Source organism: Impatiens glandulifera, chromosome 1 (assembly GCF_907164915.1).
Source record: "Impatiens glandulifera chromosome 1, dImpGla2.1, whole genome shotgun sequence".
Classification (NCBI taxonomy): Eukaryota; Viridiplantae; Streptophyta; class Magnoliopsida; order Ericales; family Balsaminaceae; genus Impatiens; species Impatiens glandulifera.
In genome coordinates this window covers 94,697,660-94,722,876 of record NC_061862.1, presented here as the reverse complement: position 1 = coordinate 94,722,876, position 25,217 = coordinate 94,697,660, and the positions used below count along the sequence as shown (strand labels likewise).

Genomic DNA, 25,217 nt, shown 5'->3' with positions numbered 1-25,217 from the left:
CGGTTTTTTCCGTTGATATTGAACCAATAACGGTTAGTATTGAGTAATAGTAACCGCTCAAAAAGCGGTTGACATCCGTTAGCAGAGCCTCCGTAGGCATTGCTCAAACATGAAATATCCACCATTTTGGGGCCGTTGTAAATACTCAATAACAACCGTTTTTTGGGCGGTTATTATTAAGCAATATCAACCGTTTTAAAGGTTGTTGTCATTACTCAATATCAACGGTTCTAAAAATTGTTGTTATTAAATAATATCAACCGTTTTGTAAATAATTACTATTTAACAATATCAACAATTATAAAGACGGTTGTCATTACTCAATATTAACTATTTTATAAGACTGTTGTTATTACTTAATATTAACCGCTATAATAATGGTTATAATTACTCAATAATTACTAAAAAAAAGGGCGACACTTATTTAAACGTCGGTAACAATAATCTAAGCATAATTTATTTTATTTTATTTTTGATTTTTTAAATAAAAAAATAATCATTATAATAAACATTAAAAAAATTATTTAAATTGACATTTTAAATAATAATAACAATAAATTAAATAATCTTTTAATAATATTATCTCATCAAATTATACATAGTTTTAACTTAAAAAAAAAAAAGAACATTAAATAACTGATTACAAGTTCTAAGAATTTCTAACAAAATTTATAAGAGTAAAGTTAAACTTCCAATTTCCACAAGCTTTTTTTCTCCAAGCTTTTTTTCACCTGTAAAAAAACGAGAAACAAATCTGAATAAATTCATCTTTAAATAAAATATATCATTTAAGATCACAAATATTCTGAATTTCTGACATTTGGACATACCTTAAAAAGGGAAAATATACAATGGAGAAGAGTACCTATACAATGGAGAGTGTTATATAAATTAGATTCTATAATCTGTATCTAGATCTAAAAAATAAGTTGGATCATAATACTAAAAATGTCTTAAGTTATGATGATTTTTAATGGGATTCTGATAGTAACAAAATACTATATTCCAAATAGGGTAATGAATAGGAAATGAGAGAGTCGGTCTTTACCAGTATATAAGCATCAAATGGACTGCCAAACACGAAAAGAAAGCCACCCAGCCCTTTGAGAATGATATCAGCAGCTACAAAATGGCTAACCTGAATTGAAGACTTGGACTCCTTTGGTAAAGAAGTAAATACAAAACAGTAATTTTATTTTGAATGGTAAAGAATAGAAAAAAGACATTGAAGTCTTACTCACATCAATCTTCAATGTCACATTGCCAATTTGGAAGTCAGTTGCCTCTCTGCTAATTGCTTAGCTGCAGCAGGGCTACCATCAATACCAAATTAATTGTACCTATAAAACAGTTGCTTTACAATTTCAGATCCAAACATGGGTAAACTTGTTTTTTCTCTTGTAACCAGGACAGGGCAGGGAAAATTTTCAAACACCTTGACTAATACCTGGAGGAGATTAGCACAACAACCAAACATGGGTAGACTACAAGTAAATACGTGCACATGATGAATTTTCCTAACATTGGGTTGACCCGAAAACCAAAATTCTTGAATTTTTCTAGGGTATCCCAAATAATTGAAACACCTAGCCCTGTTTAACATCATCAATCACCTCATAAATCAAATCATCAGCTAAAATACCCATCTTATTTTTTTTTTAAGATGCCTTCAAAGGACAGTCTTGACTTTTGGACAAGACACACAAAAACCTGATTATCACACATAACTTATCAAACAGTTTTGTTGTTTTTAATCCTCAAACAAGCTCATAATATTTCAGAAACTCTAGCATTAGACCTCTTGACTGGTGTTAAGCTTGTGATCAACAATAGCTTCTAGGGAAATAGCCAACATGTCCTTCACTATTTATCTTTTATTATAGCAATTGACCCAACAATTCAACAAGTGAATCAAATACAAGCTCATACTTAATGATACGTGTCATATTGTTAAATATTGTACAGCCCAAGATTTTATATTGCACTTCATTAGACAAGGACAAAATAATGACAGATAAAGCAAGAGAGAAGCAACATTTCGTTTCAGATGACATGTTATATGTTAATACTTTGCACACAAGGTAATGTTGTCCATTTTGCAATTGACAAGTACCAACAAAGCAACAATCAAGTAAGGGATATTCATGAAGATCTAACTGAAATAAGAGAGGTTATTGAATTTTGGAAACAGAAGATCATTCAGATAAGCCAATAGAGAATACAAAAAGAAAAAAAAAGGTAAAGGAAATGACCATGACAATGGCATATCAGTAAAACTCTATAATAGAAACCCTTTTGTTTCTAAATCTGGATCCGAATAAGAAACACCAATTAATTTATGGGACACACATATGTTTATTATGAATTCAGATTTAGTTGGTTGGATGCCATACGACTTCAGCAACCAAAAACAGGATTTTTGAACAAAAGAGTAGGGTCGAATTAATTTTGCCCGGAACTGAAGATTCTGTTTCCACAAAATTGACTCAAGCCTTTATCTATGGAGAAGAGTGTTATATAAATTAGATTTTAAATCTAGAGTTACCGTGAGAGAAATCGCCTTAACCCTCTGCTCCGACCTAACCGAACATTCATTCTAACACTATCCTCTTCTAGCTTCTCTATCTTCGATTTTACTTCCCCAAATCTCTTCTTTCTTCTCTGGACTTTGATTCTTCACCGATGCAATCTTTTGCTCCCTGCCTCCTTAATTAGGGTATTCCAAGAGGAGATCGATAGAGAGCACGTTCTTTAACATCCCGAAATCTCTTCTATCAATTCTTCTCTGGACTTTGATTCTTCACGGCGGCGACACAATTTTTACTCCCTGCCTCCTTAATTAGGGTATTCCAAGAGTTCCTCCATTAAGGTAGTCCAAGAGTGCCTCCTTAATTAGGGAATTCCAAGGGGAGATAGGGAGCACGCACGTTCTTTGGCTTCAGTTATTTTAATAAGGTTTTTGTTTGATTTAGAAAAGAAAATTATAAATGTATTATTTAATAACTAATTTATTATATTATTTATGTAAATAATTATTTATTTTATTTTTAATTCTGTTTAATTAATTTGATAAGTAATAATAAATTTATATTAAATTCACTCAAATTAAAAATAAATTTGATTTTTTTTTATGAATATACAATTTGTTTTAATTGACTAACCGATTCTATATATTCTTAAAAACATTAATTTTGTAAAAAGTAAAAAATAAAAATATTAAAATTAAATGTCACATAATCTTTTTTTTGTTTGTTTGTTTATAAAGAGGTTTAAAAAATTATAAATATTTGATGAAAAACGAATTTTAACTTATTTATAGTTTTCAAATTAAATTTAAACCAATTCGAATTCAAGTAAGTAATGTTATCATTACTTATTTTCAACTTTATAAAAATATTATTTCAACTAATTTTAATTTAAAAATTATTTGAAAAATACATTTTAATATATAACTCAAATTTGTCAATCAACATCATAATGTTTAACCATCATTATAAATTTAACATTCAAACTCATCTAATTCCAACACCTATATATCTCATACTATAAAAAAAAAAAAAAAAAAAATCAAAGAACAACATAATTTTTAAACATCATTTTAAAATTACAACTTTCAAAATCATCTAACCCAACAATTATAAATCCCACACATAAACAAAAAAAATAAATCAAATAACAATATATTTTTTAAACATCATTTTAAAATTAACATTCAAAACCATCTATCCCCAACACTCATAAATCCCATAGAATTTCAAGGAACAATATAATTTTCAAACATCATTCTAAAAATAACATTCAAAATCATCTAACTCCAACACTTAAAAATCACACACTTAAACTTTGTTTCAATGAACAATATAATTTTTAAACATCATTCAAAAATTAACAACCAAAACCATCTAACTCCAACACTTATAAATCCCACACATTTTCAAAGAACAATATAATTTTCAAACATCATTCTAAAATTAATATTCAAAACCATCTAACTCCAACACTTATAAATCCCACACTTCAACAAAATAAAAGAGTTCATAATACTAAAATAAAATAAAAGTTTGATCTTCAATTTCTTTGTTAGTTCAACATCAACCCTTACACCTTTTCAAAATCAATTTGTTCGTCATCCAAATTTAGCAAACCTATATATAAAGACATATACACATAAAAATGATCAAAATTATTATATCACATTAATATAAATAATTAAAGTTATTAATCTAACCTGAATTAGAAGACGTTGTTGTGGGAGGCATCGATGTAGATATAGTTCCCAAAAATTGTGACATCATAGCTGCAATTTTTTTATCCATCTCGAGTTTATCATTTAATCTTGACTCTTGATTCTCTAGTTTATCCTTTAATCTCGCCTCTTCCATCTCAAGTTTATCATTTAATCTCTGGGCTCGTAGATTTTCCAATTCTGTTTGATGAGCTCTTTCAACATCTTCTATTCTCGTTTGAAGACATAAATTCTGGTGGCGAAGAGATTGTTTTGATTGAACATCTCTCACTTGTGAAATCAACACTCCCCCACCCATTCCGATCACATATCCATGACTTTGATTACCGAAAACAGACTCTATTAAATCAATATTTGAAATTGAAGGATTTTTCTCTCTCATTGAACGCATTTCATCCTTCAATATAAGATATTTATTATATTATAGCATTAATCAAATAAGTTAAATATATATATATATATATACTTACAACTTTCAATTGGACATCAGGATCAACGGTTCTATCTTTTTTAATTCGAGTCTCAAGAAAAACGTCTTCGAATGCTGGAGGACGTCCATCTCTCAACTCCTAAATAAATTAAATAATACACAATTCAATTGATAAAAATTATGAAACAAAATTAATTAGATGTCTTACTATTTCTCGTTCTAATTGAGTAAATGACTTGCTTCCAGTGTGGTGAACATATTTCACATTTTGTCTATTCCTTCTATTCGTTGAGCTTACTTTCTGCAATTAATATTGAGATATGACTTATTGAAACAATTATTTACAACAAAAAATGTATATAGTACTAACCTTGAACTGATCTGTGTTATATCGATGGGTATACAACCACTCCCAGTCCTCCTGTGTAATTTCTTTAGGTTTGTCCGCTTTAATTGCTTCTAAATTACCGGAATGTCGAATGATATGATTGAGGTGATTATTTGACCTCCACGTGTTCCAAAGATCTTTCATATGTCTTAACGTGGCGTCTCGATAATTATCCATATTCTCTGCCTCAAATTTATCCTGAAAAATTTAGAAACATTTCAATATAAAAATATTATTACATATAAATTTAAAATAAAATTAACTCACCTTAACAGACTGCCACAAATGATCCATAGTAGACTGTGGTAACAAGGACCATTTAAGTGTGCGATGTGGAATGGCAAAATTATCTCGCACCGTGGCACCCAAATGACGGGTCCAAATCCCTCTATTTTTACAACAAGGTTTATTGTCTATTGCACCAAAAGTTATAGGTAACTTCTCTCCACTTGCTGTAGCTTTTGACAAATAAAAATTTTTATTTGTTCCTCGTCTTCTTTTGGAGGAAGATTCAGTCATTAATTCATCATTTGATGCAATGTTCATATCCTCAATGGCCTCTAATGTAGTAGGGAGAGGAGGCTCGATGGGCTCGTTAGGCTCGATAGGCTCGATAGGCTCGATAGGCTGAGGTACACTAGGAGTTCGTGTAATATGTGAATTCATACTTTTCTTATGTAATTGTGCAACTACGGAAGCTAAGCTACGTGGAGGTAGTGCAATCCCCTTATTTTTGTTTTTCGGTTGTGGCCCCATAATCCTGAAATAAGCATATATATATATATTATAATAATTACAAAATATATAAATAATAATTCTAAAAAAAATAGAAATCTTTAAAAAATAAATAACAATAATTTAACCTTCATATAAAACATCAAATATTTGAGTATCGAGGATTTGTCATTGTCACAATTTTCCAACTAGATTTGTTGACATTATCTTCGGTATAAAACACTTGTTTTGCTTGACTTGCCAATATAAAGGGTTCATCTTGATTTTTCAATGTTCTATCAAAATTTATACTAACAAAACCATATTTATCTATTTTGATTCCCCTTTCTTTAGAATGCACATCAAACCACTTGCACTTAAAAAGTACAATTCGTTTTCCACGAAGATATTGCATTTCAATAATTTCATTCAACACTCCATAATAGTTCATAATTTCTGTGCCATTGTTGCCAACTACGAGAACACCACTATTTTGAGTCGTTAAACCTCGGTCGTGTGTTTCCGTATTAAATTTGTATCCATTTATTTTACACCACACGAATTTGGACGCATAGATAGTCGGACCACTTCCCAAAGTTTTAAGATCATAGGATCTTTGACTTTCGTCTGTTAATTGTTCAACCTATCAAGTTGAAACAAATACAATCAAATACCAATTTTTATAAATTCAATAAAGTAGATGATAAAAATTTCAACTAACTTTGACTCTAAACCAATCGATATATTGTTCATCACAATCATCATTTAAGCGTCCTTGCATGTATTCACTGTATACAAAATTGGAGTGATCGAGTAAGTAATTATCGTACTAGTAAAATGAGATATATGAAATATTAAGTTAGTTCTCATACCAGTACAATGGTTCAGCCTCTTCACAATTCTTTAATACGTACATATGAGCCTTTTCTCGATCACCTTTTTCATATGTATATGGTGTTCCGGTTGATAATTCTTCAATGGATGAAAATATGGATAGAAAATTCTCTGATAGAGAAGACTCTACTAATGAATCTTCAAAATATCTTGAACATAAATTCATACTCTCATTTATGAGATAGCACTCACTAATTGAAGCTTCTGGATGATTTTTATTTCGAACATAAGATTTTAAAGTACCGATATATTGTTCTATTGGATACATCCACCTATATTGAACAGGTCCTCCAAGCAAAGCTTCAAATGCTAAATGAATAGGCAAATGTACCATTATGTCAAAAAATGATGGAGGAAATACCTTTTCCAACTTGCAAAGTGTCAAAGAAATATCAATATTAAGTTGTTCCAAGTTTTCTTTTTGTAGTGATTTTGAACCTAACATACAAAAGAACTTTGATAGATCAACAATAACTTCATACACTTCATCTGGAAGTAATCCACGTGTTGCAAGAGGAATAATGTATTGTAATAATATGTGACAATCATGACTCTTTAAACCCGAAATCTTCTTCTCATTAACATTTATACAACCTCCAATGTTTGAACAAAAACCTTCTGGCATTTTCAATCTTTTAAGAAATTGACAAAGTCGGATTCTTTTATCAGAGTTCAATGTATAAGGAGCGACGGGACATTCATGAACACCTTTGTTGTTAAGAACAGGATGTAATTCATGTCTTATATTCAAGAGTTGTAAATCGAGACGTGAACTAAGACTATCTTTAGTCTTTCCCGTAATATCCATAATTGTTCCAAGAACACTATCGCATATATTCTTCTCAATATGCATCACGTCTAAATTATGTCTCAATAATATTGTTTCCCAATAAGGCAACTCAAAGAATATACTCATCTTATTCCAATTATCTCCCCGACTTTCATGAGACACTATTGTTTTTTTAGTTGGAAACTTACTTAGGACTAGACCTTTCAAATCTTGTACTTGACTTAAAACATCTTTTCCGGATAATATTTCAGGCGCCGTTCTAACTTCAACAGTACCATCAAATGAATTTTTTTCCATACGAAATTTGTGGTCCTCAGAGAGAAAACGTCTATGACACATGTAACATTGTTTCTTACCATTTTTCAATCTCATTGAGATAGTTTCTTTATTACAGCATGGACATGCAAGCTTCCCTTTTGTACTCCATCCAGATAAGTTCGCGTATGCTGGAAAATCGTTAATTGTCCACAACAAAGCGGCCCGTAAAGTAAAATTTTGAGAAGTTGATGCATCATATGTTACCACTCCAGTTTTCCACAATTCACTTAGTTCATCTATCAACGGCTGCAAATAGATATCAATTGCATCTCCTGGACTTTCTGGACCTGGAATTATCATTGATATAATGAAATTTGACGAGTTCATGCATGTTGTTGGTGATAAATTGTAAGGAATAAGGATCACAGGCCAAATGCTGTACGATATTTTTCCATTTGTAAATGGTTGAAACCCATCACTTGCTAGACCAAGTCTCACATTACGAGGTTCAACGGAAAAATCTATATAATTTTCATCAAATGATTTCCATGTAATAGAATCAGCCGGATGCCTCAAAACTTCATCATCAACTCTAGTATCCTTGTGCCATCTCATCGAAGGAGCAGTTTTTGAACACATATATAACCTTTGCAACCTTGGTGTTAGTGGGAAATAACGTAACACCTTATTCGGGATATTTTTCCCATTGACTTTCTTTCGAGGTACAAGAGTAGATTCGTCAATTTTCCATCTGGAATATCCACACACTTTACAACATTCTAAGTCTTTATCATTCTTCCAAAATAGCATGCAACTATATTTACATGTATCAATTTTCTCATAAGAAAGACCGATATCCCGAAGAAATTTTTTAGACTCATAAAATGAATCTGGAAGATTAGAATTTTCCGGTAATATTTCTTCCTTTAACAATTTCAATAACATATCAAATGACGTATTTGTCCATTGTCCAACATTCTTTAGGTGAAGTAGTTTTAATAATGTGGATGCTTTTGAAATTTTTGATCCTTTGTATAAGGGTTCATTCGAATCATTCAATACTTTATAAAATTTTTTGGCATCCTTCTGTGGTTCACTATTGTTGGAACCGCCGCAATGTGGATATAATAAATCACTTAAAATATTTTCCATACAAACATCGTCATCTTCATCATTATCTACTTGTATATCATTATCACCTAGATCATCAACTTGTACATCAATATGATCTTCTAAATCATCATGATCAAAATCATTAGCATCTTCAACATCATTATCGTTTTCACCACCAATATAATCTTCTACACAAATATTATCATTTCGCGGCCTTTTTTCTCCATGACAGCCCCAAAATTTATAATCTTCCCTTATTCCATGTACAATTAAATGTCTTCTCACGATAGCTCTCTCCACATAATTTCTATTGCCACATTTAATACACGGACATGCAATATCAGTTTTTCTACCCGAGTTCTCAGCAAAATCTAGAAACGAATCAACCCCTTTAATATATTCAGGCAGATGTCTATGTTGACGTCCAAGATTCATCCACTCTTTATCGGGTACATGCATTCTTATAAATTGAAGAAAAAATAATTATGTTATAATTTTTTAATCTAAATTTCATCTAACAATTATGTAGTACTCTTTATAAAATTTGGATTATCTAGGACAATCCAAATCTTAGTCTTATATACAACTAACAAATTAGGTCTTTTTTCCTAATAATATATCTGTATGGTAAGAAAATAATTATTTACATAAACATTCATTTATTTATAAGTTTTATTTGTTCTCATTAAAATTAGACAATTCAATAAAATTAAATAAGCATCAAACTTATGATTAAAGTCAAACACATCTATCAAACACCTCTATAATTTTATTACTATTATACCTTATTATTATTTACACATCATCTAAGTCATAGTCATTATATTATTATAATGTTTCTTTCAGAGTTTAAAAATTAGGCTATTCATGACAAAGAAATTAAAATGTCTTATTTAATTCAATTTGTATTCAGGACAAAGAAATTAAAATATCTTATTTAATTCAATTTGTTAAGGAAAAACCTGATTGAGATGATTGAGCAAACTCTGTATCAAAACGACGAAGATTCAACCTACAATAAAGATAATCTTTTGGGGATTAAAAATCCTATTCTAAAATAGTTTATTTAAGAACATAAAAATATACCTTCAAGTTAAAGAGGATCGGCGAAGACTTCAAGCAATTAAGGAAGAATCAGCGAAGACGAAAGAAATTAAGGAGGATTAGCGAAAGACGAAAGAAATTAGTGCTACTGGATTTTACCACAGAAAGTGGAAAGATAGTTGTGGGGAGAGAATTAATCTGGATTTTACCACAGAAAGTGGAAAGATAGTTGTGGGGAGAGAATTAATCAATACACGTATCAAATTTTACTCATCTTTTATTTTATTTTTATTTAATAATATATATATATATATTAAATTTTAATAAATTTAATTATATAATTACTATCTATTTGAACGGGTCAATATCAATTAATGACGTTAAAATGATATATTATTTACTTTATTAAATAATTAATTAAATTTTAAAATATAAAGTTTTAAATTTTAAAATATATTATCATATAAATTATAAATATTTATTTAATTAAAGAATATATATAATTATATATTGTTTTTAAATTTAAAGTATATTTTCATAAAATTTAAGTTTTTTTACTTATTAATTTAATAATAATCATATAACTATTAAGATTGACTTCCTCTATATCAACGGTTTTAAAAACTTGATATTGACACCCTCTATATCAACGGTTTTAAAAACCGTTAATATTGACACCCTCTATATCAACGATTTTAAAAACTGTTAATATTGACACCCTCTATATCAACGGTTTTAAAAACCGTTAATATTGACACCCTCTATATCAACGGTTTTAAAAACCGTTAATATTGACACCCTCTATATCAACGGTTTTTAAATACCATTAATATAGTATGGGTCAATAACAACCGTTTTAAAAGCGGTAAATATTAACCCCCTTTATATCAAGGGTTTTTAAAACCGTTGGTATTACCCCCTTAATACCAACCGTTTAAAGAACCGTTACTATTTTTCGTTGCTATTAATAGTTTTTTTACTAGTGATGACTATGTGGTGTCATTTTATGGTTGCAAATGAGTCAAGTTGCTCGTGAGCCGCTCGCAGGTCACTCGGTCAAAGATCGACTTGGGTTTGACTTTGACCAAGTTCGAGTCGAGCTCGAGCTCATATAATATTTGTTCGATGGCTTGTTGAGTTTTTTCGAGTCTGATAATAAATAATATATATTTTATTTATTTTAATATTAAAACATAATATTTAAAATAAATATTTTTTCTTCACAAATATTTAAAATTTTAATTTTAGTTCAAGTTTTTCGAGTCGAGCTCGAACTCAAATTTATAAACTCGTTCGAATTCGAGTTCGAGTCGAGTTAACAAATACTTAATCAAGTCGAGCTCAAGCTAGCTTGAGCTCGGCTTGTATCATTTGTCGCCCTGAGTCATTTATTTTTAAAAGTAAAAAATTAGTGATATATATTTTTATTTATTTATAAATGTAATGTAAATAATAAGTTTATAGATGTTTGAAATCATTAAGACAAAACCTTGTATTTGTAAAACTTGAACAATAAGTATTTCAAATGATGAGGTTTGAAAAAAGAGGTCTCAATAGTGAATTCGACAATTCGGCCGAATTTAAAATATAAGTTAACTTTAAAATGATTTGTTTTAAACTTTGAGTATTATTTAGAACCAAAGTTAAAATTAGTATCTCTTACTGAGCTAAATAAAGAAAAGGAGTCATTTTGAAAATTGTACACAAGTTCAAGGGCCATTAAGCTTTATAGTTATAAAATAGCCCTCTTCCCTCCAATCCACCCCTTTTGATACAACTCGCTTTCGCCGCCTCCCTGTTCAAGGTTTTAATCGATCGCCGTCGCACCGCCGGCGATTATCCAGTCTTTCCGTCTCCGTCGTAAGACTGTACTAGGCGGCCGGAACAACACAGGTAGTCCCCATTCTTATGCCCTATGTTATTCGTTTTGTCATGGAAGGTCTTTATTTTGGGGTCTTATTCTTGTATTTTCATGATTAGTGATAAATCTCCATTTACAATGGATGCGATGGACAATAAATGGACTTCTCATTCTGAATTGCACTGTAGAATAGGTGAGAGTGAAAGATTACGAGAAGTTGAGATAAAAAAGAGTAACCGAAATAAGTAAGAAGGAATCAAGTTCATAGAGAGACTTTGGAGATATACATTTCATATAATCTGATAAATCACAAAGGAGAATCAAATAATAGCTAATTTACACTGTTTAGAGCTAGCTAATTAAAACGACACCATATAGGACTCTTTATTCTAACAGTAACAAGTCGAATTTCATCCTTTGTAATAGATACCTACCAAGACAACTGACCTTATCTAACAAGCTATGGCCATGAATCTAATGGGGAAACTTCGGTGGAGTTGCCCCAATTTCCATTAGAGACCAATGCAGTTGGTTTGATCTCATCCTAGAGACAATTTTTACGCCAGATCAACTAGATCTTGAAATAGCATGCTTTAAGTCTCTCTCTAATAAGATTGCTAAACAAGTAAGGCTCATTCACAATCTTGGATTCTTTCCCATTTTACACTTCCTTAATAGAAATGATGAGCTATTGAAGTTTTCCTAGTTCTTTTTCTTGAATAAATAAAGTTTTCCCAGTTCTAGGAGACCTGTAAATTAGCATTCCCTCCACATGTTTGTGCCAATCTTAGAGTTTACATCATCTCGGAGGAAGAATACTATGAATTATACTAGTGAACTAGGTGGCTCTTTTTTATATACAATCCTTTCTCAATGTTCTACTAGCCAATATTGGCCCTTATTCGATGTATCAGATCTGTTTGGATATGGGATTGAATTTGAATATTGATTTTGTAGAACCGATTTAACTTTTGGGGATTATTTTTTGCTTAAATAACCAAACCGAACCAATTTAACTTTTTATGTGTTATATATACTGCACACATAAAATTTAAGTATTTGCTAATTTAGTTCAGTTTAAAACTAGTTATTACTACGTCAATACTGCAACATTACTACCAGTCTAATAATCATTTTAGTAATCTTTTGTTACTAACTTACTATTGTATGAGTCTATGTAGTAGACAAAGCACAATGTTTGATATATGAAATTATAAAATTTTGAAACAAGTATAAATATATGGCTGGATGTGGATTCTAAAATTGTATAACCGATGTATATTTTTATACACTATTCTTAAAAATCAAACCACAAACACCCTAGTTCACACTAATAGAATATTGATCACAAACTTCATATCACAAAACACCAATCCATACATTTCCACAAATAAGTTTTTATGGTCAAGATCTTCATATGTGCTTACCAAATATATTTTTTGAAATGGTTATGAAGGCGCCCACGACCTTGTGACATCGTGACCATGAATCTTGTGCTCTACCACTGAGCTAAGCAAACCTTCAATGTGCTTCCCATTTTAAGATTTGCATAGTTATATGAGTATGTTTCTAGAATAACTTCAGCAAGAATAGAATTAAGTTTTATCATTGTAGGTATAATCTCATTGATATTGCAGTTTCAAACTAAGTTTTCAACATCAAAGGAGAAACATTTTCTTTGCTCTCATTTGATTCCATCTCTCTTTCTCTCAATGTGTATATCATTTAAGTATATCATGTGTCTATGGCCTTTTGTAGGTTTTTGACTTCCACAAGTGTAAATCAATTCATTGAAAACAAACTATTCATTGAAACCAAATGCGTCCAAATGAGGAAAATAAAATAAAAAGCCAATAAGCTCTCTGGAACACAAGTTATGTAATAGCCAAATAGAACTATAGTGGGTGTTTTACAATTCTGTAATGCTTATGTACTGAAACATCATTAGACTTTCGGTACCACCTAAATTGGTTCCATCTTGGTGATAAATTACATGTTTTAACTTTTTATTTAAATATCATCACGGATGAGTTTCTATATAAGTATTGAGAATTTCACATTTTATTGTTAAAATTGTAATTAGATATTGATTCCATATTTGAGTTCAAATTCTACGTTTTGTAAGGTTTTTAGTAATCTTTTTTAATGGCCAGTTGATTAACGCGCATATCAACCTATAATTTAATCACACAAACCAAAAATAACCTAATATGCCATTAATGGTACCTCTTTAATTGTTGAAATAATTTCAAATGATATTTTTTTGATAAAACTACTAATCCAACTCAACTGCCTACACCCTTAATTTATTGTTTCTTCCTCAACTAGACTACTCTTTGTTGCTCAATCAACTAATGTCCATATGCTTCCTTCAATTACGCTTCAATATCTATTTTGGAATAGTTTTTTCTTTGATTTCTTATATAGATTTAGTTCCAATTCTTCTATTTCAGGAAAATTCATAGCTACTGTTTCATCTATCTAACTTCATACATTCAGCTTTGCTTCATCCTGGTTGAAGGTAAATTTCCTCTCAAAGTTCCTAATTTGTGCTAATATTCCCTGACTTAATTGTCCTTTCATATTTTTCTATGATCAACACTTGAATGGTTGAAGTGTATATTGGAACCCTTCAATTTCATTATTCCTTATGCATGCTAGCTTTCATTTGTAGGACTTTTTCCTTGATTTTTTTTATCACAAGCAGCTTCAAATAATTCCTTCTATTTAAATTTTTATTTGCTGTTATTGACATCTATGTCCCTTCTTGCCATGTAATCGTGTACGTGAAATTCGGGTTTGGAAACTAGGATAAGAAGTTGATTTTCTAGCTAAAAGCAATGTAATGCCTAAATTGCCGCCTTTTGAAGAGTGAACAATAATTTGGTTAACTCTTATATATTTTCTTCTAGTTATACAATGAGGTTCAAGAAACAGAAACGCCATCGCAAAATTGTGAGATTTTATAAAGCTTGCTTTGGATTCCGGGAGCCATTCAAGGTCCTTTGTGATGGCACTTTTGTGCATCATCTTCTTGTAAACCGTATTACTCCGGCGAGTACTGCCCTTTCTAATGTCCTCGGTGCCAATGTGAAAGTCTTTACCACAAGGTCACTATTTTGTTTGTATTTTTATGAATTTTAGTATCTTTCTGTTGAACCACCTTTTTGATAACTTTTACTTTCATATTGCAGATGTGTTCTTGCTGAGTTAAAGAGCCTTGGGGAATCATATGCAGAGTCTTTTGAGGTTGCCCGTGACCTGATGATTGCAAGGTCAGTTATTTTCCCATAAAAAACTCTTCCTTTTAAATGAAACTGAAATCTGCCTACCCGCCTGAAACATTGACATAGTTTGTCTTAGAAATAGCTTGTTCTTGATCAAAATTTGTTCCTTATTCCTACCTCAGATAATATTATATTTGATCTTCTTTTAGATGTGACCATGAGAAGAGGCATAGTGCGGTTTCTTGCATCATGGAGGTTGTTGGGGATAAGAACACTGAACACTTTTTTGTTGCCACTCAAGATGCTGATCTGCGGAAGAATTGCCAGCAGGTTTTGCACCTTATTATACCAATTCCTTTCGGAAAATTAAATTTTGGATAGAAGTTTGTTTTGCATCCTGAACTTGCATAAAAAGCTGGTTTTACTTTTGAAAAATGGCTCAATTTACTTTAAGCTGTCAGTTCTTAGTAACTTTGTTAAGTTTTAAAATAATCTTTACAAAGTTTGTGCAGCTTCTTAATCTCACTACTTAGTTATTTTGAATTGCATGTCAAAACACTAATGGAGTTAACCAAATAAGACGATGTGATGTAATTTGAGCTATTTTTAAAAGTTTAGGAAGCAAAAACAAACTTCTTTGCTTAAATTTCAGTCTCCAATTCTGGTATTTTCACTATTTGTATAAGCAATTACCTTTTCTCAGTTTCTGGTACCAGTCAATCGATTGATTTACTTACTTTTATTGAAGGTACCTGGAGTTCCTGTAGTATTTGGCTTGCGAAATGCCTTGCTCTTAGAAACTCCTTCTGTTTCTCAACGCCAGTTTGTGAAGTTCACTGAGGAGGACCGTTCACACATGTCTGAGCTAGAATTTAAAATGTTAGAGAAAATAGAGAAGGGAATGGACGAAGATGAAAATGAACCCCAAAATGTTGAGACTGCAATGTTATCGAATGTGAAAGGAGGAGGAAAAGGAATAGAAGAGAAGGATAAAGCTCAGTTTAAGAGAAAGAAACCAAAGGTATTTATCTAATGCTAATGGACCTGGTCTTATTCTCTCTTTTAATTGCTAATTAGTTTTCCGTCTCTTAGATAGCTCTTCTGCCTTTAAAAATTGCATAGACAGGGATTATGGTTTTATTAGGAGATATGGTTATGTTTTCTCAAACAATGAACATAGCTATACGACTTTATTTGTGATCATAAATAAATTATTTAATTAAATGGATGAACATTAAATGATTAGATTAGTAACTCTAGTTGAGCTTACAATGAATAAAATTAGTGATTAATAATGTTATTTTTAAAAGTGATTTTGAAATATCGAAAATCAAAATGAAATATCTATTTATCTGGAACATGGGCGCCCAAGATATCACAAGAGCCTAGTAAACTGTGAAAAAAATGAATTCACTTGGAGCTTGTTTGATACGGGATTATTTGGAAGTAATACAGTTTATTTGAAAGAAAAGAAAGCAGTTTAATTAGATTATTTGGGTAAAATGACCAAAACATCCTTAATAATTAAATGTTGAGTATTTTGGTTGTTTATTTGGAAATAATCCAAAATCAAACAAACAAACTCCAAGAATCACAATGAACAGTTGTTTGTAGAGATGATTATTGATGATCATTTTGCAGGGTCCAAATCCTCTTTCATGCAAGAAGAGAAAACACGCCGAAGCACCACATTCTGGTCCTACAAGGGTAAGCTTTTTTCCATTTTTTTTCTTCAACACTTGTATTTCTTCAAAGTTGTAGCTTTTTACAATTTCGTAAACTTTTTTTTTTTATTTCGAGGGCAGTACAAGGCCTTGTTCGGTTTGGGTTATTTGAATAACCAAAACCCATTACATTACTCAATTCATTAACCAAAATACTAAAATTTTCTCTATTTTAAATTATTATTTTTTATTTTATCTTTATATATTAATACTTTTAAGTCTTTTTACCAAAAAAAAAAGTTCACCTCTTTAAAATCATCACCAATCATTATATTTTCAAATAAGCTGGATCCGAACAAGGCCTTGGTGTAGTTTCTCCATTTGATATGGAAATTGATGTATATTTTGGCAATCGCAAATGCTATTCAATCTTTAACTCCATGTGGACAGTAAAAGTCTAAACAAAACTAGGTCATGAGTTGTGTATGTTGCATGTTGTAGATGACAATGTTAGGGCATAAAGTTAATTAGTAAGTTACGTTTAAATAAATCTTTTAACATTCTTCGAATGCAGGTGAATGATGATAGTAACAGCATGACAAGATCTAGGAGCACAAAAAGAAAAAGATCGCACAAAAACAAGGAGTCTGCAAGCACGAGCACATAGAGACTTGCATTTTGATGAAAAAGGCCTTTTGTTAAGGTAAGATATGAGACATTACTAAAACTTGTAGAATTTTATTTATTTTCCATTAGGGTGCATTTGGAAGATTGGAATTAAAATTCTAGAATTATAAAATAGTAATTAAAAAGTTTTTCAAAATTTGTATGGAAACCTTGTTATTGAAAATTGTTGAATTTTTCTTTTGGCAATATGACTTTGTAGATTTCGGACTTCAGACTTTTTATTCTTTTAATATATTGTTTGATATTTAGTCAAATTGTGAAAGTAGCAAAAAGAAAAATATAATACCTCTTCCTAACAAACATATTGCAAGAGATCAAAAAAGGATGTTTCTATGTTACTCAATTTGGAATTTCTATTGGAAAATTTATTTTAGAAAATAAAATAAAAGTTAGATCTGGTATTGGAAAATTGGGATGGGAAAGAACATAATTGATAACCCTCGTGATATTTTTAACACTCACAAGGATCATGTCATCATCCATCTTCACTAAATATTGTAACCAAATTAAATAAAATGACAATTTGATTTTACTTGATAATTGGGTTCATATATAACTAAATATAATTAAATATATACCGAATAAATTTTCATGTAAAAAAGAAGAGCTCATCAGATTTTTTTTTGTCCAACAATTTATTAGATAAAAGAGTTCCTAAGAATGAGAGAGATAATATGTAATATCTAATGTAGAGAGAATAAATTAAATTATCTTTTAGAAATAATAGATTACAAAAAATGAAAAAGTCGTTTAGGAAAAGAGAAATAATACATTATTTAATTAAAAAATGATAAACTCAACCAAATATTCAATGAAATAAATCCACGAATCAACGTGGCATTACACGTGGGTAGGAGAGAGAAAATTTTCAAATGTTTCAAAACGGTAATTTCAGGTCCCGAAACGGGCATTTCGGGAAGAAAAAAAAATCTTCCCGAAAATGACCGTTTCGGGACCCGAAATGAGTAGTTTCGGGACCCGAAATGAGTAGTTTCGGTACCCGAAATGAGCGGTTTCGGGACCCAAAATGAGCGGTTACGAAACACGAAGCGGCCATTTTGGGAAAAAAATATATATTTCTTTTTCCGAAATGAATGGTTTCAGAATCGGAAATGAATGGTTTCGGGATCCGAAATGAATGGTTTCGGGATCCGAAATGAATGGTTCCGGGATCTGAAATGAGCGCTTTTGGGACGTGGAGACACCTGGTAGACTACGTCGGATTCGTGCACCTATTTTCGAAATCAATTCTCTATTTAATTTACATTAGTTTTCAAACACACAATTATTTGTTCCTTTTACTTTTCTGGTTTTTATATAGATTTTTTTCCTTGTTTTCAAATATATTATGCCATTTTTGTGGGGAATTGTATTTTATTTTGGTAGGATCAAGTTTATCATTTCTATTATTATTTAGTGAATAATTTATTTTAAACAATCAATTATTTACTTGCATTTCTTTTTTCTTTTGTGAGAGTTGTTATTTTAGTTGGAGCTTGTTTGATTTGGTCTTTTTATGTTTTACATCTTTTCTCATTTTAATTATCAAATAACTAAATTAATCAATCAAAATATCATTTTTTTTCTTATAATTTAAAACTAAAAAAATCCTACATCAAACTAGCCCTTGCTGCTTATTTTCAATAATAATTTGATAATCTTCTAAGAATTTCCAGTCAACGGTTTCTTATGGAGATAGTAGTCAATTCTTTAGTAAAAAAAACTTAATTAAGAAAAATATTAGATAATTCCATTATTTTATAAATTTTACTTATAACAACAACATTGTAGATTTATAATAAATATTTCATTCTTTCTAAAGCCCAAAACTATTTCTCAATATTCCATATAAACTTAAATTAAAAACTTTTATTAATTCAATCCTATCACGACTCTATTCATACTAAAAATGTCTATATAACCATATAAAGTAATGTCAGCTTTATATAATTACTATAAAAAAAACATATACAAAATAATAACTATTTTAAGATAATTATGTAAAGATAAATATTTCCATTAACATGATTATCACGACCTATCATCACAATAATGATAAACACTTCATTTTCAACCTGTCAATATTGTCAAAGCAAACTTAATTAATTCAAGCAAAATTCGCAATCACATGAAGAAATTTGCCAATCAACTAATAGTATATATAGTCCCGTTTTAATCAAACCCGTAACATTTTTATAAAAATAAATTAATATTTTGTAATGAAAAACTTGTTCCCTAGTTAGTCAACTAATTCCAAAATACAAATTTCAACTTCCCACTTGAAATAATACATATAAACAGCTGTATCCATCTTCTTTGTCAATTTAATATCCCAATAATTTGACCAATAATAAATGATAATATTAATAATAATAAATCACATAAATAATAAAATAATAGCACCAAACTACATGAAAGTTGAAACTGCCCACGCTCTTTCTCTTTCTCTTTCCCACCGACCTCCTCATATGTTTTTACATTACAAAATAATAAAGTCAAAAAATACATCAAACCAAACGCGTCCTAATCCCATCTTTCAGTTTATTTGTGTACTACTGTAATTAAATTTTAAGGACCTGTTTGTTTCTTCATAAAATCTCAATGATCACCAGTACAGTTCTTCAATGGTATGGCTACATTCATCTTCTTTGGATCCATCACCACAATACAATTAATCCTCTTGTAAAACTTCGGTTTCACCAATTTCCCTAACACATATGCTCTTGCCCGGAGTGTGAAACTCAACGTCAACGGCACCGGCGCCGTCGGAAGTCCGGCCTTACTACTTAATTCTGCACCTCCCCCATATAATGGAATCAGATTTCCTTGTAATATCACTTTCATTTTTCTCTGGTTCTTTCTTGATTGATAGAAGTTGTTTATCTGATTTCATGTCAAAAAAAGCTTCAATTATGTCCGAAAATGGCGGAAATGGAGGAAATTGCAGAAATTGGAAAATGGGTTTTGTTTACTTACTGTTCCTGATGCTAAAGTAAGCTCTGAATATGCAAGATTAACCGGAGTTGATGTTACATGAACACCGAAGAATGTGCCTGTGTTACGAAAGATTAAACTGATTGAGGAATTCATTGTTACCATCTCTGTGCTTACCCCACTAGCATCACTTCCAGCTTGGATCACGAATTGATCGAAAGTTATGCTCTGTTTTCAATTCAAAATCAAATCATATAAACAGGGTTGGATCTAAATTTTACTAATAATCTGAGTTTTTTGAGTTCTGAGTTGTTCTGACCTTCATTGTGACTATTGGTTTCTGATTCCGGCTAGCACCCCATAAAACGAGAGAGAAGAAAGAGAATAAAACGAAGAACCCAATAACGAAAGCAAGAAAATAACATCGTCTTGGGATTCCTTTATTACTATCATCATCATCTAATAGTCCTTCTTCTTCAATCGAATCGAAACCCTTTGCTTGTTTTTCGTCTTTTCTAAGATAGTGTTGACGGCCGGAGGGATCGCCGGAGCCGCCTTTACGTGATCCGGGTTTAAGTGAGCCGGAGAATCTGGTTGAAGATGAGTTACGTGAATGACGACCGGGAGAACCCATTGGACTGATAATGGGTGTTGAATGGAAAGAATTGGTTGTCTTTTCACCATCGTGAGAATCTCTTGACGGACTTTGAACGTAGTAGACTGGCCGGCGCGGCGGCGATCTCGTCGGAGATGATGCTGCTAGACTGGTCACCTCTGAATCTGTCTTTGCGTGCATCGACATGGGTTTTTTTTAGGGTTGATCAGGAATTGAAAAAGACAGATCTTTGTTTGTTTCTCTCTCTATAAAGATTCTGTCTGTAACTGGAAGTTAATGGAAGAAGAAGAAGATGGAGGAATGGGAAATGTACATGTGAGAGGAGAGAGAAAAGGTGAGCAAAAAAGTGTATATATTCACATAATTGTGACAAGAAAATTGCAATTTGCCAGTTGTTATTCTTCTTATTATTATTCTTCTATCAAATTCAATGCCAGTTGTTTATGACACTAATGTTTTTATTTAAGTAATTACCTAACTTTTTTATTTTTATGCTTGTTCATTTCTACAATATGTACTGTCATAATATTTAAAGAATAACAATAAGTTTTAAAATATTTAAGACATTACCATGTGGTGCTTTAAATTTGACATTTTTATTACCATTATTGTTTTAAGCATATATTTTAGTGACTTTTTGTTTGAATTTACAATCAATTAGTTTGATTATATAAAATTAATAGTATTATTTAAGAGCTTGTGAAAGAATGTTAATATGTGATCTTGCTAGTTTTAAAATTAAAATTGAAATAGGAAAGTTGATTATTTATATATGGGTTGATAGATTTTTTTTTTATATAAAATTTACATTAACACTTAAAATATATATATAAAATTTAGTATAATAAAAATTAATTAATTTAATTATTGTAATTGTATTTATACATTGGGCTCGGCCCAGGTAACCCTAAGTTAGGGCAGCAATGACCATATTTTAAAAAATAAAATAAATCACTCTTTCCTTTTTCTTCTATTCTTCTCTCTCTTCCCTTTTCCTTTTTTACCCTCAGTAAAATAGATATGTACGAATCTCAAACTCAATAACATGTTATATTAATATTAAAAAAATACTTTCTTTTTTCTAAATCTTATTGTGAACTTTGACCTGTCAAGTTACAAAATTATCACAATAAATATACCATTTACTTTCTTCATACTTTCCCTTCACCTAACTTTATTTTTTAATAGCAAATAAATTAATTCTCTCTCATTAATGACATTCATAATTTTAAAAAAAAAATCATAATAAATGATCTTGTTTGAAAATACTTGAAGATAAATTTAAACGGATAAATTTTATTAGGATAAATTTTATTAAATTTGTTAATATATATATAATTAAAAAAAAAGATAGACACAACTTTATTTTCCCTTGAATTAATACTTAAGTAATTAAAAGAAGAAAATTAATATATATATATATATATATATATATATATATATATATTAGGATCGGGATCGACAATAGAGACTGAGGTCTCATAAAGTTGAACGCTTACACACACTTCATTTGATATTAACTCTGTTAGAAGTTAATATCGATTTCTATTATTCACAAGACGTCACAAACTCTTAAACTGAGTTTAAGTGCGAAAATGTTTGTTTCGACTTGAAACAACACAACGAGATTAGAGTAATACAATAGGAAAGAACACACAACACAAAAGATGTTTATGGATGTTCGGAAATAAAACTCATACGTCACCCTTTCTTCTCAACCTTGAGAAAGATATTCACTAGAAGATTTGATTGAATACTTCACTTGTACACAACCTATTCGAACAATCAGGACTTAGTTACTGCTTGCTTTCGAACTCCTAGCACACACTCTCTGTTGAACAGAAACGGATTCTGTCAACTTACAATACTAACAAACTCACACAGAATATGTAGTATTGTAATACACTTTTAGAACTCTAACACACTTGAAGGCTTATAAAACTTGAAAGCTTGAAAGATTTGATAGCAACAAGATTATTCTCAAAAGTCGGTTGTTCGATGGTAAAAAGATTGAAGGTAGTGAAGCAAGTTGACCTCTGTCTTCTTAAGTAGGCAGATGTCAACGGATATATTTGCTGCTCAACGGCTATATCTACTTCATAAGACCATTGTCTTGATCTTGATTGGTTGAGGTCCAGAGTAGTACATCATATGGGATATCTTTTGATCTTGTCTGTTCTTGAATAATAATAAGCCAATAACGCATTAATTGGATTGCAGTGCATGAGGAACATATAGCTCAAGATATTTGTCTTCTTGGTGTTTTGGCAGTCTAGACTAGGTTAACAGATACTGCTGCCACGAAATCTTCATCAGACTTGCACTAAAAAGAGAACAAAGTACTAAAAGCACAAAAGGCTATCTTCTGATTATGTCGGATATGTCTTATTGTAGCATAGGAGTGGCAAAGTACAGACACGTTTCATTTTTGCCTTAATACCGGAAATGTAAATAGCTAATGGCGCTTTAAATAAAATATCAGAAGCGCTCCTTCAGCAAACCAAAGTCTCAAAAAAATTGGACGTGCTTGGTTGTGATATAAAATTGATCTGATAAAAAAATGATGGCTTCGTTTAAAATAAAAATGAAATGCAAACTACCGGCTTCGCGTTTGAAAATTATCGATATGATAATAACCGATTGCGCCTGGGAAAATATCGATCTTATAAAAACCGATTGCGCTTTGGAAAATACTGATCTGATAAAAACCGAATGCGCTTTAGAAAATATCAATCTGATAAAAACTGACTATGCCTTGGAAATTACCAATCTGATAAAAACCGACTACGCCTTGGAAATTACCGATCTCATACAAACCGACTTGTTCAAAAAGCCGATCTCATATAAAACGGAGCTTTGATAAAATGCTGACTTAATAAAGTTCCGATCAATTTTTTCTTCCGGTTTTCTTTATTCTGCACAGGATTTAACACAATTAAGTTCTTATTTAATAAATAATTAATACTACTAATTAATTATATATTTTTACTTAACAATTTCTACATTTTTGATTATTTAAAATAAATATTCAAAGCTTGGTAATTTTATAATCGTTGGTTGGCTAATTATCCTAAGTCAATTAGCTAATTTGATCTTATAATTTCTCCCTATTTGATTGCTTAGAATACATTATCAAAGTCAGTGATCTATACCTTAGCAATTTCTCTCTTTTTGATATTTTTAACTTAAAAATTATCAAAACTAGTAATTGATAAAAGATTATTAATCATGTGACTTCCTTGTTTGATAAACCAATTGATATGACTAAGAACTAGATGTTCAACAAAAACTTGAGTTCAAAATTGAAAAACATAGAAGGAAAGAGCAAAAATAAAAGAATGGTTTTAGTGTCTCCCTCTTTTCTTTTCAGCGTCCGTAGTTCTCTTTGCTATGTCCTTCTTTAGTCCGACCATAAAGGGTTCATTGGGTTGATCATCGGTGTTACTTCCATGACCCCTTCCCGTTGGTGGATTAAGTATATCGTCAATGCTAATCCCATCACCTCAACGTAGCATTCGATTGGACCGAGCACTAAGTGGAATATCAAGTTGAGACCGAGAGTTCACAAGTTGAGTCGTCATTTGGGATAGAGTCATCTGATCCTCCTCAGCCTCATTTTTCTACCAGCCTTAGCAGTTGAATTTTCTTCATCCCGAAGACGTCGAGCTAAGTCCTCCTATTCTCTTAACTTTTCAACATTGACAGCGTTTTGAAACTTAGGCATTTCCACAATTTGAGACGTGAGAACCTCAACAGCGGACATGGTTTCCTTTTGGAGATCAAGTGTATCGATGAGTATCGGCTTAAACATATTGAGATCCTAACGTACTTCTCGTCTTAACTTTTCCAACCCTTCATTGTACGCAGAAGAAGACGACGCCTGCATTGACTCCATTCGGTCCAATCGATATTCAAAGGATTGAAATATCTCTTGCTATGGAGTCATAGATTCCATGACGAGTCGTCTGATATCCAACTACCTTGGTGTCACCTCCTCATAAGAGGATTGATAGGTGCCAATTGGAACAACATTGATGGGAACGACGCGACAAACGCTAACCTCCATTAACATTTCAGGTTCTTCTAGAACCTTGTGTTGACCGCCCGGTCTTGCACTACGTTTATACATTGTCTCATGAGTACGATTAGAGATTTCTTTGGATTTATGAGACTTACCCGAAGAGGAGTGAGCGGGAGTTGGCAACTTGGGATTTGAACTTCAATCTCTTCTTCAATGACCGGTTGTTCTGGAGGAGGAACTTCATCACCGGTCGGTTCAGGATTATCGACTTGATGAGAGGATGTAAGACCCTTGTTTGTTGCGGATGATGGAATCGAATGAACTTCATCT

The 25,217-nt window shown here is 31.1% G+C and overlaps 3 protein-coding genes and 1 long non-coding RNA gene across 4 annotated transcripts; 1 reads left to right on the top strand and 3 right to left on the bottom strand.

Moving 5' to 3' along the window:
• Positions 1-829: 829 nt before the first annotated feature.
• LOC124922365 lies at positions 830-2,894 on the bottom strand. Its single transcript, XR_007097801.1, has 3 exons — positions 2,546-2,894; positions 1,049-1,138; positions 830-865 (listed from the first exon to the last, which is right to left on the bottom strand). It is a non-coding gene; the product is annotated as an uncharacterized LOC124922365 (long non-coding RNA).
• Positions 2,895-5,941: 3,047 nt separating this feature from the next.
• LOC124936758 lies at positions 5,942-9,292 on the bottom strand. The gene is made up of 5 exons (XM_047477283.1): positions 7,651-9,292; positions 6,916-7,110; positions 6,651-6,810; positions 6,500-6,566; positions 5,942-6,421 (listed from the first exon to the last, which is right to left on the bottom strand). Exons 1-5 carry the CDS (start codon positions 9,290-9,292, stop codon positions 5,942-5,944), a joined length of 2,544 nt encoding a protein of 847 aa, XP_047333239.1.
• Positions 9,293-11,648: 2,356 nt separating this feature from the next.
• LOC124922355 (rRNA-processing protein UTP23 homolog) lies at positions 11,649-17,523 on the top strand. The gene is made up of 8 exons (XM_047463090.1): positions 11,649-11,770; positions 14,192-14,259; positions 14,651-14,848; positions 14,933-15,013; positions 15,175-15,295; positions 15,714-15,986; positions 16,607-16,672; positions 17,204-17,523. The coding sequence occupies exons 3-8, from the start codon at positions 14,658-14,660 to the stop codon at positions 17,294-17,296; spliced, it is 825 nt and encodes a 274-aa protein (XP_047319046.1). The 5' UTR covers positions 11,649-11,770; positions 14,192-14,259; positions 14,651-14,657; the 3' UTR covers positions 17,297-17,523.
• Positions 17,524-19,669: 2,146 nt separating this feature from the next.
• LOC124922354 lies at positions 19,670-21,195 on the bottom strand. The gene is made up of 3 exons (XM_047463089.1): positions 20,570-21,195; positions 20,293-20,478; positions 19,670-20,199 (listed from the first exon to the last, which is right to left on the bottom strand). Exons 1-3 carry the CDS (start codon positions 21,050-21,052, stop codon positions 19,915-19,917), a joined length of 954 nt encoding a protein of 317 aa, XP_047319045.1. The 5' UTR covers positions 21,053-21,195; the 3' UTR covers positions 19,670-19,914.
• Between the last annotated feature and the right edge of the window lie 4,022 nt (positions 21,196-25,217).

Excerpts from the sequence above, each read along its gene's own strand:
- LOC124936758 (XM_047477283.1), bottom strand. The coding sequence starts at position 9,292 with ATGCATGTACCCGATAAAGAGTGGATGAATCTTGGACGTCAACATAGA. Across the intron at positions 7,111-7,650 it reads TTTGAAAGGTCTAGTCCTAA|GTTCAAAATCACTACAAAAA; the intron begins GTAAGTTTCCAA and ends TTTGTATGTTAG. Across the intron at positions 6,811-6,915 it reads TCCAATAGAACAATATATCG|ATTCATTAGTAGAGTCTTCT; the intron begins GTACTTTAAAAT and ends GATATTTTGAAG.
- LOC124922354 (XM_047463089.1), bottom strand. The coding sequence starts at position 21,052 with ATGTCGATGCACGCAAAGACAGATTCAGAGGTGACCAGTCTAGCAGCA. Across the intron at positions 20,479-20,569 it reads AACCAATAGTCACAATGAAG|AGCATAACTTTCGATCAATT; the intron begins GTCAGAACAACT and ends AATTGAAAACAG. Across the intron at positions 20,200-20,292 it reads TTACTTTAGCATCAGGAACA|ATAAACAACTTCTATCAATC; the intron begins GTAAGTAAACAA and ends ACATGAAATCAG.
- LOC124922355 (XM_047463090.1), top strand. The coding sequence starts at position 14,658 with ATGAGGTTCAAGAAACAGAAACGCCATCGCAAAATTGTGAGATTTTAT. Across the intron at positions 14,849-14,932 it reads GTGAAAGTCTTTACCACAAG|ATGTGTTCTTGCTGAGTTAA; the intron begins GTCACTATTTTG and ends TTCATATTGCAG. Across the intron at positions 16,673-17,203 it reads CACATTCTGGTCCTACAAGG|GTGAATGATGATAGTAACAG; the intron begins GTAAGCTTTTTT and ends CTTCGAATGCAG.